Here is a 12865-nt window from a genome sequence, read left to right on the forward strand (position 1 = left end):
CACCAACTCGGGAGGAAATCAGCTACTTTCCTCTCTCTCCATCCTCCTCCCCTGGCTAATCAGTCTGGGAAATGGACCTGATGCTTGCGATAAGCAGGTCTGCAGAGGCAGCCGGCAGCATTTCAGGAAGATACGTGTTATATAAGTGGTAGGTATTATGTAAGCAGCCGTGTGGAATTCTGTTCTTTAGGACAGCACAGTCATTGCCCATGTTTCCCATCGTGCATGTTGCTTAAATTACAGTTTCTAAAAGAAAGAAATTATATTTTCTAAAATAAAGGTATTCTCAGAATTGCAATGCAGAATAACAGCTCCCAGGTCCCTGAAAACCTGCCTGTTTTCATTGCTGGAAATGTTATCGCTGTTTTATAAGAAAAAAAAAAAAAAAAAAAAAAAAAAAAAAAAAAAAAGCTGCTGTCAGTGTTACATCAGTCAGGTCACTGCGGCTGCACAAGGGATCTCTGAGGGCTGCCGTGCACATCGGAGGCAGGGGCTGCCGCCTGGCGCTGGGCACAGCTCCTGGGTAGCCAAGGCGGGCTGGACCCGGGGGGATCCTGCTGCTGCAGCGCGGGAAAGCTGCGGTTCCTTCCCCATCCCATCCCTTCCCCATGCTCATCCCATCCCTTCCCCATTGCCCATCCCTTCCCCGCCCGGTCGGCGGCGGGCGGGACCGGGCGGGACAGGGCGGGCCAGTCCGGGTCGCTCCCGCCCCGGCCCCGCAGCCGCTGCCCGTGTCGCCGCAGAGCCCGTCGCCCCTCGTCGCTCCGGCCACCATGAGCGGCTCCAGCCCCGAGGCCACCAAGGACGGCGACGAGGCTCACGTGCCCGGCCCCGAGCAGGACGGGGCGGACGCCAAGGGCTTCTACGACTCGGAGCTTCCCAAGAGGCCCCGACCGGTGAGCGGCGGGACCGCGACCGGGTCCGGGCCCGGGTCGGGGGGATGGAGTTGGGCCCGGGGGGCGGCTCTGCGACCCCGCTCACGAACTCGCCCCGTAGCCCAAGCCGCAACACGCCGTCACGGTGGCCGTGTCCTCCCGAGCCCTCTTCGACCTGGTGGAGGAGCGGCTCATCTACGAGGAGCAGGGCGTGGAGAAGTACGTGCAGTACCAGCAGCAGAACGAGAACGTCACCCTCAAGCCCGGCCCGGCTTTCTACTTCGTCAAGGTAACAGGGGGCCGCCCCGAGCGCCACGGGCCCTTTCGGGAGAGCAGCAGGAGGAGGAGCTGGCGGCTGCGCTGCCCTCAGACGGGGCTGGAGCGGGGGAGGCAGCCGGAGCGCGACGCTTTTGCTCCTAATTTGAACTCTGCTTTTTCTCCCACTTTCTTTTTCCCTTTCCCTTTCCCTTTCCCTTTGCCTTCCCCTTCCCCTTCCTCTTCCCCTTCCCCTTCCCCTTCCCCTTCCCCTTCCCCTTCCCTTCCCTTCTCCTTTTTTCCTCGCTTTCCTTGATACTGTATTACGCTTGAGAACTACCAAAGGAAGCAGGTCCCTAGCTGGGCATCAGTATTCAAGCAAGATAAATGGAATATTTTGGTTTCATTGTAGTGGGACCCCATAAAAGACTCAAATAAAACAGTGTYATCCACATTTCCACATCCACACACAGAACTCATTCCTCATGGTGAATTTCTGGGTAAGGTCCACTAGAGCAGTTTTAGGGAATTTATTACACCACACTTAGCAGAGACACTTGCTGGCAGCTGAGACTGTGGCAGGACAATTCCTGTAGGTTTTAAAAGCAGATTGTCATTGCTTAAATCTCAGCCTCAGGAAATTAAAAAAAAAAAAACAAAAACAAAAAAAACCAAAAAACAGAAAAGCAAAAAAAAAAACAGTATGAACTTCTGGACATATATAATGTAGTGGAGAAAAGACTCATTTCAGTATCTGCGTGTTGTAAATATAGCAGGTAGCTGTGAAGAATCCTAGCAACACAAGCATATTAAAGGTATTTCTATGATAAAACCATGGTTGTAAAAGAATTTGTTCAGCTCACCAGGGAGGCTCTGCCCCTAGGGAATTTACTGCAGTTTTTCCTAGCATGGTTAGTTTTAAAGAGATTCATTACAACTTAAAGTCAAATATTCTTTGAATATATTGAAGTTTTGACTGTCTGACTCTCCACACTTTGAAAATCAGTGCTGCTAGCTGAGCACATTGGCCTCTCCTGCCTTTCTATAGAATAGTCTCTCTCTCTCTCTCTCTCTCTCTATATATATATATATATATTTATATATATGTAGATAGATAGATATGTGGATTAGCCTATGCTATTTTCATTTTGATTGTTTTAGATTTCTTAAATTTGTTTTTTTTTGTGTGTGAGCTGCATAAATTGCTTAGTTGATGGAGACATCAGACTGAGAATTTAAGTTTGCTGGGTGAGAGTTGCTACCTGAAAAGAAGAATGAAGTATCTTTTTGTTTTGGCTGCTGAGGACAAAAAAAAATGAAAAATAAAGGTGTCTCAAACAAAATGGAATCTTGTACACTTCTGAMAAATGGGCTTTCTGTTCCTGGAAAAAGTGTTTAGCATCTAAAAAAAACCAAATCAATTAAAGAGTTATCAGAACAAATTAAATTCTACCACTGCAAGCCAAAAAATGTGGCTAATAGGGATTTTGGTAATGTCCAACAATGTATTGGTTCATTCCAGATGAGTTTGGGTGTCCAGAGGAAAAAGGATTTTTGTTATAAAAATAAATTCTCTAATATTCAGCAAAATAAACTTTCTTGCTCCCCTTCAAATGAGCCCAGTCAAATGGTTCCCAGGAGCAGAATTCAAAGGAATAAAACCATTTTGCTTGTCCCTCACACCACGTATGTCACTGGGGTCGGGGTGACACGCTGGGGAGGAAAGCACACGCCGCGTGCCCACGATCCGGCACGTTTGTCACCCGCAGGCGCTGGAGCACGTCAACAGCCGCCTCTGCGACCTGTACCCCGACGACGAGGAGCGCTTTGACATCGTCCTCATGACCAACAACCATGCCCAAGTGGGAGTGAGGCTCATTAACAGCATCAAACACTACGGCAAGTAACATCAATGCTACTTTGAAGCCAGAAGCTATGTAATAAAAGGAAGTTTTATTTTTCTTGTTCTGACCATGGTCGAAACAACTTCTTTGATACTGACACCCATTCTTCAGGGGCTGATATCTAGTTCTGTGCATCAGAATAAGTGAAATKGTGTTAAACAGGGTTTGGTTCAAAGATATAGATGTAACCTGTCAAATGCAAATCTTACTTTCTGATTAAAAAAAAGTCCTTAAGCTTTTCTTGTTTGGTATTTACACTCCGCATACCCATTCCTTCAAAGCAGTTACTCTGCTTGGAGTATTTTTTTTTTTTGTGGAATATTTAGGGAAGAAGGAATGCTCAAACACTATAGTCAGTTTAAGTTAACTTGTTCAAATTGCAGTGAATCATTTTTTTTTTTCTAATTCTTATTATTACTTGAAGGTTCGTGTTCTTTTTTACAGGTTATTTTATAGGCCCGTAGTGTCAATGTGGAGTCACAATTTGTGCTGTTCTTATTTTAGGTTTAACAATTGAACGTTTCTGCATGACGGGAGGTAAAAGCCCTGTTGGTTACCTGACTGCCTATCTCACCAACTTATATCTGTCTGCAGACTCTGAAAAAGTCCAAGAAGCTATAGAAGCAGGTTTGAATTGCCTTTGTTATCCATTAGCAGAGCTTGTTAAAATATGACTTTAAATAATTGTATCTTTCCCAGGAAGTAGTGCTGTTTTGTYAAATGCAGACAGTCCAACTCTGCATGGCACAAGTTTATCTCTGATACTTTTGCTTAATCGGATAGAATTAGGTTCTTAATCTTCTGTATATTTCATCACAGAAGAATGTCTTAGGAAAAGTTATGTCAATGACACAGATTGCAGACATCTTAGTCATTACATGTCTGCTTTAGGTGTGTGGGGTCCCCTCTATGTAAAGCTCACCACAAACAAGTTGTTGGAACTCAACTAATGACAGCGTTCAGAATGGCTCTGTTAGACAAGCTAAATGAAGCTCTCTGATCCGTTTTCAGGCATCGCATCAGCTACAATGTTCACTGCAAACAAAGATATTTCCTACTCGGATACAGAGCTCAGAGTGGCTTTTGATGGGGATGCAGTTCTCTTTTCTGATGAATCAGAACAGATTGTCAAAGAGCAAGGATTAGACAGATTTTTTGAACATGAACAGCTGAATGAGAATAAGCCTCTTGCACAGGTTTGTACTTCCTGAATCAGTGAGTTATCAAAACATCTTTTCATATTCACTGCTGAGAAGTGGCTGTCTTTCTCCGGTTTCCCCTGTGTTTATTGCTTCTTCGTTGCAAAAGTTTAATTTGTAATTTGAAGTATCATTTCATGGCCCTGTTTATTTCCTTCTTTTTTTTTTTTTTTTTTTTTTTTGATCTCGGCCTTAGTCAGAATCAATTTCCTATAGATAGTACAAATTGGCCAATAGCTTTAACTTTTTTTTTCCCTCCCACAATTTGTGTGAATTTTTAGTGAGGATGCAAACCCTTTTAGAAATACTACATGTGTAGGCCATTGCACAGCATAGCATTAGGGGAGAAATTYTGTGTATAACAGGCAATCTGGAAGAAAATGCATGGATGATTTTGTAAGCTGTGGACAAATATGTTTYTGTTAATATACTTCTGGTATTTCATATGCAGGGTCCTCTGAAAGGTTTTCTAGAAGATCTAGGAAAACTCCAGAAGAAGTTTTATGCAAAAAATGAACGATTATCTTGTCCTATAAGGACCTTCCTGGTCACAGCCAGAAGTGCAGCAAGTTCTGGAGCCCGAGTACTGAAGACTCTTCGTAGCTGGGGTCTAGAGATCGATGAGGCACTTTTCCTAGCGGGAGCTCCTAAAGGACCAATCTTGGTGAAAATCCGTCCTCACATTTTCTTTGATGACCAGATGTTTCACATCGAAGGAGCACAGAAACTAGGCACCATAGCTGCACATGTTCCCTACGGCATTGATCAGAAATATCAAAAATCCACATAATTGGATGGCGCCATTAAAGCCAGCCTCTAATATACCAATAGTTRTGTCCGAAAAAAATCTGTATTTATATATTACAAGCACTGTGTTAAGAATCTACTTCTGGCTAGAACAACCTTTAAAGGAAATATTTTTTCATATAGGTAAGTTTTTAACAGAGTTATTTTAATAGTATTCTTAAGCAGTTTAGAGTTTTGTTCTGTTTTATTTTTACCTATTTGGAACTAACACTGTGTTTTCAATAGTAGGAAAAAACTTGGACTGTTTTTTTATAGGTTAAAACATATTTTCAGAAAGAATTGTTATATTTTCTCTAAAAATTGTTAACAGGTTATTTATTAGGAAAAAAATCATGTTGCACAGATAACTCCTGCAAGATTTTCTTCTGAAACTATGAAAAGTGCAGTTTACCTGTATATGTTAAGTGTGTCTTTTTTTGTTGTTGTTAAGTGTGTTCAGTAGTTTTGGTATCATCAGGTTTCARCTCCTGCTGGCAGTTGTCTTTCCAGTGAAATGTTAGCTTGATTTTGTGTTTACAGGAACCCTTTATTTTTCTATACTATTTTCCTATTTTAATAAAGCTGGCTTTACAGAACTTTGTCATTTGTTTACATAGAGACTCTAACTTAATTTCTWGTGAAAACAAGGTTCATGTGATGAGTATCTGGATCTCTTTCTCTTTGAGAGATTTAGAACCACGTTGACCACTTTCAATCAAATCTGACAGAGAGGCAGARGCCTCAAAGACACCTAAGTTCCAGCAGATTTCATGTAAATATAAAGCTGAGTGGACAAGCAGAAACCTTGTCACTATTCTGAGATAAAAACTGAAGCATTTGTTATCAGTTTTGTAACAGCAGAGAATCTATGCTGAAGTAATACTGCAGAAAGAGCTACTTATTTCTTAAGTAGAATCACAAGAATTTAAAGCTGTTCTATGATCTGCATGACCTGAGTTTGGCAGCCTCAAATGAGTTAACAGTGGACAGGTGTCTGCTGCAACATGAATTCATGCACATTTACACTCTAAGTATATTCTACCTCTTTTATGTTAGGTTCTTGTATTTCACTGTCCTTGTAGTAACTGAGCGAGCGCCTTCCAAATGACACAACCAACATCTGCCAGGTGGTGCTTGTTCTCTTTCTCACAGATCAAGTGTCCTGTTTTATGTTTATTGTTGCTGTGCATTCATATTAGAGGAGACAAAACCAAAAGAAGATGCTTTTCTCTGGATGTAGAAGATGGTGAGCTTTTGTGATAATCTGTGGTTCCTCCACGAGTTCACCCCTGAATCTCAAGCTATCTCCTGAAAATGTTTGGTCCTTCTGTCCAGATGAATTGTCCTGTTTTTGTAGAAAGCTTCATTGCATTAATTGGATTTCCATCCCAAAAGCACTGGCAATATTTTAAATGATCTGAGTCCAAGCCACAAAATTCTCTAAAAAAAAAAAAAAAAAAGGTGAAAGCCTCAATCCTGTATGAAACTTGAATAGAGAACATGAGAAAGGTTTTAAGTGTTCACACCAGCATGTGTTGTTGATGGGATACACTGCAGAGTTTTAGTATACTTGGAATGTCCTAAGTGCTAAAGGCTTTCTGCCCAAATATATCACATTTCTATAGCTCAGCCAGGAGGTGAGGAAGACATGACTAACTGAGTTCTGGTGACTGACTGCCAGGATGGGATAGGGTTACCTTGCCAAATGGAGATTACCAAAAAAATGTTATTAGCAGATGTTTTTATGTGAAAACTCAGAATCAGCAAGGAATCTAAAACCACTCCTTTACTGTGGAATACAAATTGCATGTATGGACAGAAGCATGGTCGCAGGGTCAAGGAGCGAGGGTCTTGTCTTGCAGAGGCAGAACACGACCAGTCATTCTTCATTCATCCATTGTAAGAGCTACAGATGTGACAGCTGAGTGGAGAAAGATAAAGAATGGAGGCCATGCACACGTTGCTGACATATGTCTCCATGTTTACTGAACATTGAACTTAATAACTCAGGTTTGATACCAAAAAGGGATAGCAGGAAAAGGATCTTCTCCTTCAAGTGTCCTCCAAGTCCAATTTGGATGTGTGGGGAGATGCAGGCCTGCCGAGTACTCCCTGCCCAGTGTAATCATCATCTCTTAGCCCAGGGAACAGCTAGGCTAGTGGACCCACTAGCACATCCCACTATGTTCAAGAAAATTCTCTAGAATAGAATGGGAATGAAGTAGGAACTGAGGAAAAAGACTTGAAGGAGACAACCCACTTCTCTACTTTTGTAGAGAAACAAACAAGAAGAGGAAAAAAAAAAAAAAAAAGCCTCATAAACCTATCCCATCCCCTAAGCATAATCTTAATAGTATTCCAAGCCAGACAAAATACCTTTGCCAGCCATAGTGACAGCAACAGATAACATTTTTTAATGAGGGAATATAAAAAAGGAGGATTGTTTCAGACTGTCTTGCCTGAATACTCGCACCTGGAGTACTATGTGCAGTTCTGGGCTCCCCAGTGTAAGAGGGAYGTGGAGCTTCTSGAGAGGGTCCAGAGAAGGGCAACCAGGATGATTAAGGGAATGGAACATCTCTCGTATGAAGAGAGGCTGAGTGAGCTGGGCCTGTTTTCTCTGGAGAAGAGAAGGCTCAGAGGGGATATGATTGACATGTTAAGTTCATGAAGGGAGAATGCAGGGAGGAAGTGGACAAGCTCTTCTCATTGGTGGCCAGCGATAGGACAAGGGGTAATGGGCATAAGCTGAAACACAGGAAGTTCCATCTCCATGTGAGGAGGAAATTCTTTACTGTGAGGGTGACAGAGCAGTGGAACAGGCTGCCCAGGGAGGTTGTGGAGTCTCCTACTCTGGAGGTCTTCAAAACCCRCCTGGATGCCACCCTGTGCCACATGCKGTAGGTRTGCCTGCTTGAGCAGGAAGGTTGGACTAGATGRTCTSTAGAGGTCCCTTCCAACCTTRAATATTCTGTGAWTCTGTGATTCTGTGATTCTGTGAATGTAACACTGGCAGACAGACTAATGGAAAAAGATACTGGCATCTCAAACCAGGAAGAGTAATCATGATAATTAAGATCTCTTCTGTGCTGAGATGGACCTTCATCAACCAAAAAAAAAAAAAAAAAAAAATTAATCCTTGTGGTGCATGAATGTAGCTGCTAAGGAAACATTGTCAGGAGGTAAGACAAATGGGAATTTCTCCTACTGGTACTAATCCCCACAACACCCATGGAACAAAATGTTGGAAATAAGACCCTGAAAATAACTTGACTATTTTTTTATTTACAAGAGAACACATTCCTAGACTTTTTTGGGTACTTCTCACAAGCTGACAAGATGCAGTCATCACATCTTCATCAATACTTCACCCTCCAGGTCATCCTTTCAGTCACCAGGCCACCTTGTCCCAAATAACAAAATAACAACCTGGAAGAAACAAAATATTTCAGATGCATGTTCCAATATGTGTCCCTCCTGGACTGTGGTATGTTCCCAAGCCTCAGGAATTAAAGGGTTCCTACATCCTCAGGAGCTATCACGAATATTCCCATCTGAGTTCCTCTGCCAGAATCTATAACCTGCACTGACACGCAGCATTGCTAGTAAGAACATATCCACTTATTTCCTATAATGTAAGAGCTAAGGACAGAAAGTGGAGAAGCAGGTTGATCTCTCAGGAGGAAAAGAAGTTTTCTGTTGCCTTGCTGGGCAGTGTCCGGGAGCAATAGAAGGGGAATGCCGAGGCCTGGCAGCGCCGGGGCAGCTTCTGGGGGCTGCCAGCAGCGGGCTCCGCCGCGGTGCGCCCAGCGCAGAGAGCCGCGATAACCCCGGCGGAGCCAGCGGGCACGGGCAGCGCCTGCCCGGCCTGCCGCGGCCTCGGCAAGGACACGGGTCCCCAGAGAACCCCGAGCGGCTCGAAGGTACCGAGGCGGCCTGTGCCTGCCGCCTGGCAAGTGTGACAGACGGGAAGGACGGCGAGAGCCTTCCAGAAGGGTCTGTGACCCCTTGGGCTGTACCGGGCGGCGACATGCCCTGAGCGCAGGCGGCGGCACCGTGCGTGGCATCAGCACATGCCAGTTGGGAGCAGGTTACTCCTGCACACGGTTATCGCGCTCATGGCAGCCGCGGGGAAGTGGAGGAAAGGTTTCCCCTCGGTATTCGCACCGAGTTTCCCCAAACACTCTAGATTTCGACCCAGGACAGGCTCGTGGCCAACGCGCCGGGCGCGGAGCTCCGCGCCGCGGACTACAAGCCCCAGCATGCYCTGCGCGGCGGCCGGCCAATGGCAGCGCGGCGCGGCGGGAGCGCGCCCGGGGCGCGCGCAGGGAGATGGCTGCCGCCGTGGCGGCGGCGGCGGCGTTGGGTGGGGGGCTCCTTCTCGCCGCCTGGCGCTGGCTGCGCGCGGCGCGGGGCAGCGCGGCCGGAGCCGCCGCCAGCGCCGCCTCCATGCGGGGCAAGACGGTGATCATCACGGGCGCCAACAGCGGGCTGGGCCGCGCGGCGGCGGCCGAGCTGCTGCGGATGCGCGCGCGCGTCATCATGGGCTGCCGCGACCGCGCGCGGGCGGAGCGGGCGGCGCGCGAGATCCGCGCCGAGGTGGGAGAGCCGGCGGCGGGCGAGGGCGGCGGGGAGCTGCTCGTGCGCGAGCTCGACCTCGCCTCGCTGCGCTCCGTGCGCGCCTTCTGCCACCGCGTCCTGCAGGTACGGCCCGCGCCGCGCCAACGGCCGCGCCAACGGCCGCAACGGCCGCGCGGGCGGCCCCTGCCCGCCGCTCTTAGTGCCTATGAGCTGCACATTGAAACATACATGTATGTTTATAGCTTATGTAAGTGTGTACATGTGCAGGGAAGCGGGGGCCTGCGCTGCTTCATGCGTTGGGTCTGCCCCTGTGGTATCAAGCGTTGTGGTTTTATTATCCGTGCGATTCTGCCTTTGCCCAGACTTGCTGCCCTTGCTGGCATTGGGTGGCATTAGGGTTTTGACGAGTTGTGCGCGACGTGAAGGGAGGATGCCCGTGCATTAACCGTGGTTTGAAGTAGTGTCATGAGGCGTGACGTAYGCTACTATGGGTTTGGGCTGCCCTAGGGCTGAGAAGGAAAAGCTTGTGGTTTATTTTATATATACATATATGCATTTATAGGAGAGAATTGTTTTGCCTTTCCTCCATTTTCTGTATTTTGTTTAAAATCAGTGTTATTGCTTTGAATGGGTGTGACAGCCCAGCTCTGTCTCCGGAGGAGTAAAGGCTCACGTGGATGTGCTGCTCACTGCTGTAGCAGCCCCGCATCCTCCACACAAATCCTCAAGCTGTTGGCCACTGGCAGCTGAATTTAGCAGATAGAACTATTCACATACATCAAGTTTTTGCAAGTTTCCTGAGAATTTGAAGTTAAGCGGGATGGAGGCATCTGATCAATTCTGTTGATAGAAATGCTGCAGGATGATTTCAGCTGTATTTTTGACACCAGAGTTGGGGTTCTCATCATTTCTAGCTAATCAAACTGTGAGACGCAGTCATAGGAAACCAAGCTCAAAACCATTCTCTCCTCATTTTGAGATTCTCCCCAACAGTGATGGTCATTCTTTGGGATAATATTTGTTTTCTTTAATTGGCCAATATTTGTATGGTGRAGCCCATGCCCAGAGTGAAGGTTTTATCGTAATTCAAATTATGATAAAGCATAAATGCACCAGCTTTTGCAATATAAGCATATTACTTTACAAAGGAAAACAAAATGCATCACAAAGTTGTTCTTGGAGAACAGTTGATTTTTTTCTGTCCATATTAAAAGTACCAGAGATATATGTTATGTTATTTTATTTTATTTTATTTTATTTTATTTTATTTTATTTTATTTTATTTTATTTTATTTTATTTTATTTTATTTTATTTTATTTTTAATAGTGCATTACAAGAATATTAGAAAATTGCAGTTCAGATGACTACAAGTAAAATTATTTCTTTCTAACATTGATAAATGAGACAATTAAGCATAATGATATGTTTTGTATGGCACATTATAAAACTGAATGATTTTTTTTTCTTTCCTATTTAAAGGAAGAGCCAAGGCTGGATGTTCTGATTAATAATGCAGGGATATTCCAGTGTCCATACATGAAGACAGAGGATGGTTTTGAGATGCAGTTTGGTGTAAACCACTTGGGTCACTTCCTGCTCACCAATCTTCTTCTGGGCCTCCTCAAAAATTCTGCTCCAAGCAGGATCGTGGTAGTATCCTCAAAGCTTTACAAATATGGCGAGATCAACTTTGAAGACTTGAACAGTGAGATAAGTTACAATAAAAGCTTTTGTTACAGTCGGAGTAAACTGGCCAACATATTGTTTGCAAGGGAGCTAGCCCGTCGATTAGAAGGGACAGGAGTCACTGTCAATTCGCTTCATCCTGGGATTGTCAGAACAAACCTAGGCAGACACGTGAATATTCCTTTGCTGGCAAAACCCCTGTTCAATTTGGTGTCGTGGGCTTTCTTCAAAACACCTCTGGAAGGGGCCCAGACTTCTATTTATTTGGCATCTTCTCCTGATGTGGAAGGTGTCTCGGGGAAATATTTTGGGGACTGCAAAGAGGAGGAACTCCTGCCCAAAGCCATGGATGACTTGGTGGCAAGGAAGTTATGGGATATCAGTGAAGTGATGGTTGGACTGTTGAAATAAGTGCCAGAGACTATCTGCTAAAAAAAAAATGCAGATAATATATTTTTGCAACACTGTAATCCTCTACTTAAATGGTGTGGGAATATATATTACTTTGCTCCTGAATGTTGGAGGAGTGATTCATGCTGGAGCTCAGTTTGGAAATATATAGTAATCAGTATTTAATAGACAAGCATTAAAAAGGATCTCATAGTTGAGGATGTGAGTATGACTTCTGATTAAATCTTTGGAAACTCATGTTTTACAAATAAAAATTAAACACAACTGTGTTCTGAATGTATATGCTTATTTGTCATGTCCTGCTGCTTGTAGTTGGGTTGGACATTGGCATTGATGGTAAATAAAACACTTCTGTAAAAAGACTACAAAATTTTATCCTTATATTAATAACAGGACTGTTGTCCTTTTGAGCCATCACGATGAGAAATAAACAGTTTTACTGGTGTCTTACACTGTAATCCTTGAGGCCAGAGTACCAATGAAAGGTTTCTCATCAGTGATATAGTTCAATGAACAAGAACTCTTGAGCTGTATGTAGCTCAGTTGTGAAGCACAAGTTAGCCTCTTGACTACATTTTGTACAAGCTGTATTTTCTTTTTTGTTTGTTTGCTTGTTTTTCWTGTGTGCCAAACATGCTATTGTTATGCACAGACACCTTCAGTTGCACCGAAAACTCATCTGACTGATGTATTACGCTCTTGGCAGCACTTCGTAGGTTGAGTTGTGTTCATGCAGAGCTTGCAAAAAGATCTCAACCCTAACTAGACTAGACTAGAAAAGCCASTATGCTTTTCAAGATGTGTTTGATTTTACTGATGGCACTTTAACTCAATAATGAGATAAGTCTGTCTGTCTAATAAAACTTAATGATACTCTTTAATAAAAATAAATATATATATTTAAAAAGAACAGTATTCATTCTTTCACCGGGGAAAATACAATTTGGAAAACAGCACTCCTGATGCAGTAGCATTGTTTCACAACTGAAAAAGTTGACCTCTGCTAGTTTAGCATGCCTGTGCTGTGTTGAATTAGCAGGATTAAAATGGGCCCAAATAAATACATGAGTATTACATAGAWCTGTGATATATTCTTTTTGATTTCATGGAATTAAGGGGTTGCTATGAACGTTYATGACCTCTTGCTTTACTCTGAGTTAATAAAAC

At 44.1% G+C, this 12865-nt stretch overlaps 2 protein-coding genes across 2 annotated transcripts; both read left to right on the forward strand.

Annotated features, from left to right (window-relative positions):
- Positions 1-773: 773 nt before the first annotated feature.
- LOC112952111 (cytosolic 5'-nucleotidase 1B-like) lies at positions 774-5216 on the forward strand. Its single transcript, XM_026044917.1, has 6 exons — positions 774-896; positions 997-1164; positions 2900-3029; positions 3539-3661; positions 4046-4230; positions 4685-5216. Exons 1-6 carry the CDS (start codon positions 774-776, stop codon positions 5021-5023), a joined length of 1068 nt encoding a protein of 355 aa, XP_025900702.1. The 3' UTR covers positions 5024-5216.
- Positions 5217-9351: 4135 nt separating this feature from the next.
- Positions 9352-12475, forward strand: LOC112952112 (retinol dehydrogenase 14-like). The gene is made up of 2 exons (XM_026044918.1): positions 9352-9723; positions 11081-12475. Exons 1-2 carry the CDS (start codon positions 9352-9354, stop codon positions 11696-11698), a joined length of 990 nt encoding a protein of 329 aa, XP_025900703.1. The 3' UTR covers positions 11699-12475.
- The last annotated feature ends 390 nt before the right edge of the window (positions 12476-12865 follow it).

Source organism: Nothoprocta perdicaria, unplaced genomic scaffold, assembly GCF_003342845.1.
Source record: "Nothoprocta perdicaria isolate Ctin4 unplaced genomic scaffold, notPer1 scaffold_39, whole genome shotgun sequence".
In the NCBI taxonomy this organism is placed as follows: domain Eukaryota; kingdom Metazoa; phylum Chordata; class Aves; order Tinamiformes; family Tinamidae; genus Nothoprocta; species Nothoprocta perdicaria.

Excerpts from the sequence above, each read along its gene's own strand:
- LOC112952112 (XM_026044918.1), top strand. The coding sequence starts at position 9,352 with ATGGCTGCCGCCGTGGCGGCGGCGGCGGCGTTGGGTGGGGGGCTCCTT. Across the intron at positions 9,724-11,080 it reads TCTGCCACCGCGTCCTGCAG|GAAGAGCCAAGGCTGGATGT; the intron begins GTACGGCCCGCG and ends TCCTATTTAAAG.
- LOC112952111 (XM_026044917.1), top strand. The coding sequence starts at position 774 with ATGAGCGGCTCCAGCCCCGAGGCCACCAAGGACGGCGACGAGGCTCAC. Across the intron at positions 897-996 it reads TTCCCAAGAGGCCCCGACCG|CCCAAGCCGCAACACGCCGT; the intron begins GTGAGCGGCGGG and ends CTCGCCCCGTAG. Across the intron at positions 3,030-3,538 it reads TAACAGCATCAAACACTACG|GTTTAACAATTGAACGTTTC; the intron begins GCAAGTAACATC and ends TTCTTATTTTAG.